A 6,471-nucleotide genomic window follows, 5' to 3' on the forward strand; every position below is an offset into this window, starting at 1 on the left:
GTTTAATGAAGAAATCCTCAAAAGGTCGCCTACGCAGATGATGGCATTTGCAAAATGCATCTGTGTCATCCGATAAGTTTAATAAGAGACGCAGGTTGTCTGTGATTTTCTACTGGACGGAACATAATGGGTGACATTATAATGACTTTTTAACTACAAGTTCATTATCTATTACAGTGTTTTAAACTGAACAGTTAAAAGTGGCACACGTGTATTCTGTCTTGGGACATTAGCTGATGGTCCCATACACACAGGAACTCATTTTGAAGAGGAACTTTTAAACAAAATCAAATCCACAGTGTCATGTCTATGCTGTTTACACAGCATTTTTGCATTTCTAACATCCGTTTTAGTCCTGATATCAATAATAAGCTCATTCAGCAAGTACTGCTTGAACACCCTGTAGTCGGTCTGAAAGCTCATGTATTTGGGCCCTTTTGTTTGGATTTGTATACACAAGTTAAAGAATACAAATGGGATTAAACGGAAAACCATTGGTTATATCAGAGCACATAACTCCAATCTTGCACTTATATTCATTCCATGTACCTTTCTCTGACTCTCTGTATCACCGCCACACATTAATTTATCAAAGCTTTCCGTGTCATTAGCGGAAAAGAGCCGGGGCAATCCAATTAGCCCAATTAAAGAGACGACCTCGGGGATTAGAGACCTGCCGACCCATGTGACCCGGGTCACAGAGAAGAGGAGCTGTCCTCGGTCACTGACCACAGCTGACGGTACAAACTGACAATTTATTTTCAGTAGATGGATGGAAATGTCACTAAGTTCTTATGTCATTTAGGTTTTCACACAGCATTTTGCTACACGGACAAACAAAATGATTTGATGGTTTCAAGGCATTTAACACACAATGTCTATAGATACAAGAATAGAGCTGATAGATCAAATATAGTTAAATCATATGATGGTTTGTGATAAAGTAGATTTTTTTAATTTTCAATAAATCCGTCAGTTTATTTTTTTTTATAATCGCTTGATTATTTGGGGTAGAAAATGTAGGAAAATAATGAAAACCACTCATCCCACATCTCCAGAGTCTAGGGTGAAAACATATGTTATATACAGCGATGTAGAGAGAAAAAGAGCAAATTGCACACCAATATTAAAACATTAATTAAACTAAACATTATTAAAATTATAAACGTATTGCTGCGTGTCACAATCAAATCAGTTTCTATTGGCCCAAAGCTAATGTGCGTGGGAGTAATGGACACATATTTGTTTTATTGGCGCAAATGGTCCCCATCCATGTATATGCAACGTTTAATGATGAAAAACAATTTTATAATTCTTCGTTCATTATTTCACAGACCCACTTTGATAATAACTGATTAAGATACATAATATAAACTTTTATAAATAAAAATGAAAGTCCTTAATGACAAACTTTGTGCCTGACTGTAGACAGTAAATAAGAAAACAAAGATAAATTGAACTTTTATTTTGGTTTTATTGTATAATTGTCCTGCACAGTTTCCTAATCAGATGTTCTCTTCAGCCTCTCTACAGCTCTGCTCTCTGATCTCATCTCCGAGAAGGAGCAGTACAGTCATCGTGGACAACCGTCCACAGTGACTCATCTGGCAGCTCTTCTGCTATCAGTCACAGTCCATAATCAACGGAAAAGCAAACTAGCTGCCAAACATTAGCAGGTTCTAATCTGCATCACCCCCTGTGGATGTTGGTCGTTATCGTCTGCTAAAACCAGGCGTTTTCTTTTGGTTATCAAAACACTTAAACACTTGCTTTGGGAGATATTTCATCTTTTTTTTTTTTTATTCAAGTTATGTTGTGATGCAAACAAAAGTGCAAAGTGCACACAGAACATAGAGGAGCAAAGAGCTTCTTTTCCGTTGTGGTTATCGTGAAGAAAGATATTTGCAGCATTTGATTAGCATTGAAAGTAACACATCTTGTCACTGAGTTTCATTGTTCATGCCCTTTCCTAGTTATATATTCACACACCTGTGTCTTTGACCGTTTGCAGGCTTCTATCCCAGAAACAAGTCCATTCATCCACCACGAAAGAACTGCAACTGTTGAGATACAATGGTGGAACTTGCAGACAAAAGACTGCAAGTCCCAGAATGCACCACCAGCAGGCCAGTGCAGGCTGCTCATCACTCAAAGGTTGGAACACCTGCGGATGGAAGGGCTCTCTCAGAAAACATTTCAGCAGAGAGAGAGAGGCAAGAGAGATTCCAACTCATGGTGCAACCAAAGAAGCCACTGGTACTATAACGGGATTTTTTGTTGTGATGATTGTTTGTAGTCGGAGTGTTTCTATAAGTCATGGGCGGTGGGATGGATTGTTTGAAGTTTATTTACCTTTGTTTAAACTTGTGCTTTTTGTGTTTGAAGGTTTTCTACCTAATGAGTCAGACCTAATGCAACAAGTCAAGAACCAATAAGGAAAAACAAAATAAAGATTGACTGTCAGACTGGAAAGAGTTGTCCCGTGCGTCCTTTGGGGGTTCATGTACGAGGCCGTTCCAAGTTGGGCAAGGGTTGAGAAAGAAAAACACCTAGGAACCTGACAGCAACGGTGATCTAATAGACAGAAATAGGTTGTCCACTTGATCCTCTGCAGCCTGTGCCAACTATTTTAAATCCCATTGACGTAGTATTAGACCAGGCTACTAAGAGGGATTAGAGGAGGGGCGCCGTGAGGTTATAAATACGGGAAGGAAGGGATCAGGGAAGGAATTCGGAAAGAACACAACAGATCAAGCCCTTCCACGTGTCGGTCAGGAAGGAAAGACCCAGACTCCTCCTGCTGAAGCAGACCCAGCACCTGGCCTCCCCAAGAACTAGTCGCCTTCAGCCGCCGTACGCCCAGGAAACCGCTAGAACCATGGAGCCCGCGGTCCAGACAGCGATGGCCACCACAGCCTTCGGCAGAGAGACTTTCCGCAGGAGAGTCCTGAGGACAACCTCCAGAGGAGCGTCGTCTCATTTCGTAAGGAGCTCGATCATGATCCTGTCCTCGTTTGCGCTCTCCACTCTAGCGATGAACTGCGGGAAGAGGAACATAGAGTCTCGGCACAAACCCAACGAGAACTAGCAACGGCGGACGGATGGATATGACTTTATGTATTTTAACTTTTTGTTAAGCTCGGCAAGTCACTGACGTATTTATGTTTTCTGAAGACATGGGCAGTTGAGCACCCATTCTTAGCCAGCTGCCTTTTGCGTTCCCGTATAGCAACATGTGAAATGTCATACGCCAAGTTCAAGTGTGTTCAAGAGTTAGCCGGGAGAGTCAGAAGAGAATGAAGCTCTCAGAGGACGTGAGACAGATCAACTACAACAACAACAACAACAGGAGAGACATTTCTGAGAGGAGGAGCATTTGGCAAACGTCTCAAGATCAATCTATGCGACGTCAAATGCTCTTTGTTGGGTCATTACACAGATTCTATTGCTGTATTTAGAGAGGGGAACAGTATGCAGTAATACCGTCACACCTCATCCTCCTGTTTACCTCGTAGTTGTGTTTAGGTTCAACATCAAAGACGTTAAACCGTAAAGAATAGAAAATAAGAAAATCTTAACGATGTCTGCTGCCGGTGGTTCAGGGACAGCTTTTCGAATGTGATCTGTTCTTGTAAGTTCCATCGATCTGGTTAGTCAGAATATGATGAAAGATAAAATTAAGATAAAAAAACAAACCTGTACTCATTATTTAACAGAAAAGCTACGAGGGCTGTGTACTGAACCTCAAAAACTGTTTTGGTGCTTTCTCAGAATATAACGTTAAGCTTGAGGCCTCTTAGAGGCGGATGAGTCATTTTGGTCTTAGTCGATACGACCTCTTTAGTCACGTAGTCATTTTTTAAAATACTTTTTCATGCCGAATGACGTTATTACCAAGAATCTTATGAGCACATCTCTGGTAAACACAAGATTGGTCAATGGATTAGTCGAGTGTTTCCACTAAGAATCTTGATGGGTGAGGACAGCCCGTTTAACCTGACTTTGATTAGACAGTTGATGTGAATCATAATTTAAAACTCTTATTTAGGCAGTGCTTGAATCATGTCTAGTTGTTTTAGTCAACATTTGACAACTTTCTTTCCTTTTGTCGAATGACAAAAAAAAGAATTTCAAATAATGCACGCTTGTATTCCTTGTTTTATGCACCAAAACTCAGGAACCATACGACAAACAGGATAACACACACATTATAAGCTATGGTCTTTATGCAGTACTCAGAGACTAGGATCTCAGTGTGCCTCGTGGTTTTCATTCTGCAGTTTGTCAAATCTTTGATGATACTTTTGTATTTGTTTGTCTTTTCAAACCCTGGTGTATTTGGTCATATCGCCACCAGAGGGCAGTGTTAGCGTTGAAGATTGCAACACGTTCCACAACAATGCCTTTTTGTTTTTTGTATTGTGTAGAACTTTAAAACGAGGGCTCTTACGAAGGCGAAACACGAGTTTTATAAAGTTTTTTAAAAAACGGTACAAACAGGACAAATAAAGATCTTCGTGTACGTCTGCATTGGCGATACAAACACAAAATGTCTGTAATATTTCATCAAAGTCCACGTCTGTAGCGAAACCTCACAAAGAGCTTATCATTTCCAGTCCGTGTGCGCATGTCCTCTACTGTGTTGTCGTCACAGTGTGTCGAGGCTCTTCAGCCTGCGCTCGGTGAAGAAGCGGTGTGTCTGGTGACTCGGGTGTTGGTCGTTCCCTCCAGCCGATGCACTGAAGTAGGCCAACATGGACTTGTTGTTCTGCCGCTGGGCCGCCTTCTCCCCGTCCTCGTCTTCGTCGTCCCTGAGGACAGATTGAATAAAACAAGGCTGATTTTTACACTGCGGTTAGCTCTTGATTTGCACAGACATTAAGCATGACCTGGACATCAAAGGGGATGTGGTTTTCTTGTACACAGAAAAGCAATTTTCAAAAGCATTTTTTTCAGAAGTTGTTTTTGGCTTCCATGGAGTGGGTTAAAAGCCGCAAACTATTTTAATGCTTTAAGAAAATTATTTGTTCTCGTCACTGAATAGCAGAGAGTCACAGACAACGAGAGCTGCAGAGTTTCAATTTCCCATAATAAACCTCTGCTTTTATACATCTAAGGACTTTGGTCAAAATCAAGTATGAAGGCTCTCTACCAGTGGACCGTCACACCCTTGCTGTCCATCAGGGTTTGAGCTGTGCTCCAGCTAAATCGAACAAACTGAGGGTAACCGAACACGGGGTCCAGGTACTTCAGCAACCACGCTTTAGTCTTGGGGTCTGAAAACACATAGAACAAAATATATCGTTTTAGTCTTGTTTAGGTAACTTTAGCAGTGACATCAAATTTGAAAAAATAAATAAATCTTGTTGATAAATAAATGCTGACGTCCTTCTAAAACGTAGATGTCACTCTGGAGGGATTATAACAGCCGGTGATTGTTTCCTTTACCATTGGGGTATCCGGAACCGTAGTCTGTATCCACATCTCCCAGGTCCTCAGCGAAGGTCCAGCCCTTCACAATGCGATCCCTGGCCACCTGAAAAATACAACGCTATTGATCGATTTTGAACAAAGCTGAAAATGTGGACACAGCGCTTTGCTGCAGCAGCAGCAGCAGCAGAGATCCATGCAAGCAGCCATGACTACGGTGACGTGAGATCCAGGTGGCTGTTGGTCACTGACCTTCGCACAGATACTGGCGGCACTGACGATGGGGAAGAGGGAGTCGGCCTTTGGCCTCACCGTCACCTCGATGCCTGGGAAGAGCTTCGAGAGTTTGTCCTCGTACTTCTCCGCTGGGCCGACTGTGTCCACAAACACCTGCAGAAAAGCAGGGAGGTGGACGAGGGCAGGCCACGTCAGACGGGAGAGAGAGAGCGAAGAAAGACGGAAGAATGAAAATGAGAATATGTTCTGTCTGATGTTGAATGTTTCCATCAGTACACTGACAGCACACAGTTCACGGGGACAACACAAATGAATGGCATACCTCTTTGAGCTGCACTCCACTGTCCAAGGCATACTGGACCAAACCAATAGCTGTGTCATGTGAAAGGGCGTTCAGGTTGTATTTTGTCCTAACACAAGCAGACATCTCGTCAGGGTGTGAATACAAAACACAGCTTATGAAGAAGAGAACAATCCTCAGTGTGCGTTACACTGCATGTGCCACGTACCTCTGTAACATGCTGGTGGAGATGGTGTTTGGTGAGAGAACCTGCAGAGCCCAGCCCACATAGCTTCTGGCTTCATCCAGCTTTTGGAAAAGATTCTCTCTTTCTGCCTCCGTTAGAGTCTTTGAATCTGATGAGGGAGTGTCAAAATGGATCAAAAATGGAAGAAAAATAAGAAGAATTGGCTTATTTCAGGAGAAAGCAGTGAGGATGAGTTTAAAGCGTGATAAAGACTTGTCATCTGTAGAGATGCAGGACAACAGGATTACCTGCCACTTTCGAGTCCTTCAGCTCCTGC

General features: G+C 42.3%; 1 protein-coding gene across 1 annotated transcript in view; it reads right to left on the bottom strand.

Moving 5' to 3' along the window:
* Positions 1 to 2,772: 2,772 nt before the first annotated feature.
* Positions 2,773 to 6,471, bottom strand: part of rnaseh2a (ribonuclease H2, subunit A) — a 4,457-nt gene continuing 758 nt past the window's right edge. Inside the window, exons 3-9 of the mRNA XM_079160392.1 lie at positions 6,443 to 6,471; positions 6,177 to 6,303; positions 5,990 to 6,077; positions 5,683 to 5,820; positions 5,449 to 5,536; positions 5,153 to 5,276; positions 2,773 to 4,811 (exon numbers count right to left, since the gene is read on the bottom strand). The exon at positions 6,443 to 6,471 is cut by the window's right edge and continues 43 nt beyond it. Coding sequence (XP_079016518.1) covers positions 4,649 to 4,811; positions 5,153 to 5,276; positions 5,449 to 5,536; positions 5,683 to 5,820; positions 5,990 to 6,077; positions 6,177 to 6,303; positions 6,443 to 6,471 — 757 coding nt within the window. The 3' untranslated portion in view covers positions 2,773 to 4,648. The remainder of the gene's footprint in view (positions 4,812 to 5,152; positions 5,277 to 5,448; positions 5,537 to 5,682; positions 5,821 to 5,989; positions 6,078 to 6,176; positions 6,304 to 6,442) is intronic.

Source organism: Pholis gunnellus (genome assembly GCF_910591455.1).
Source record: "Pholis gunnellus genome assembly, chromosome: 5".
Taxonomy (NCBI): Eukaryota; Metazoa; Chordata; class Actinopteri; order Perciformes; family Pholidae; genus Pholis; species Pholis gunnellus.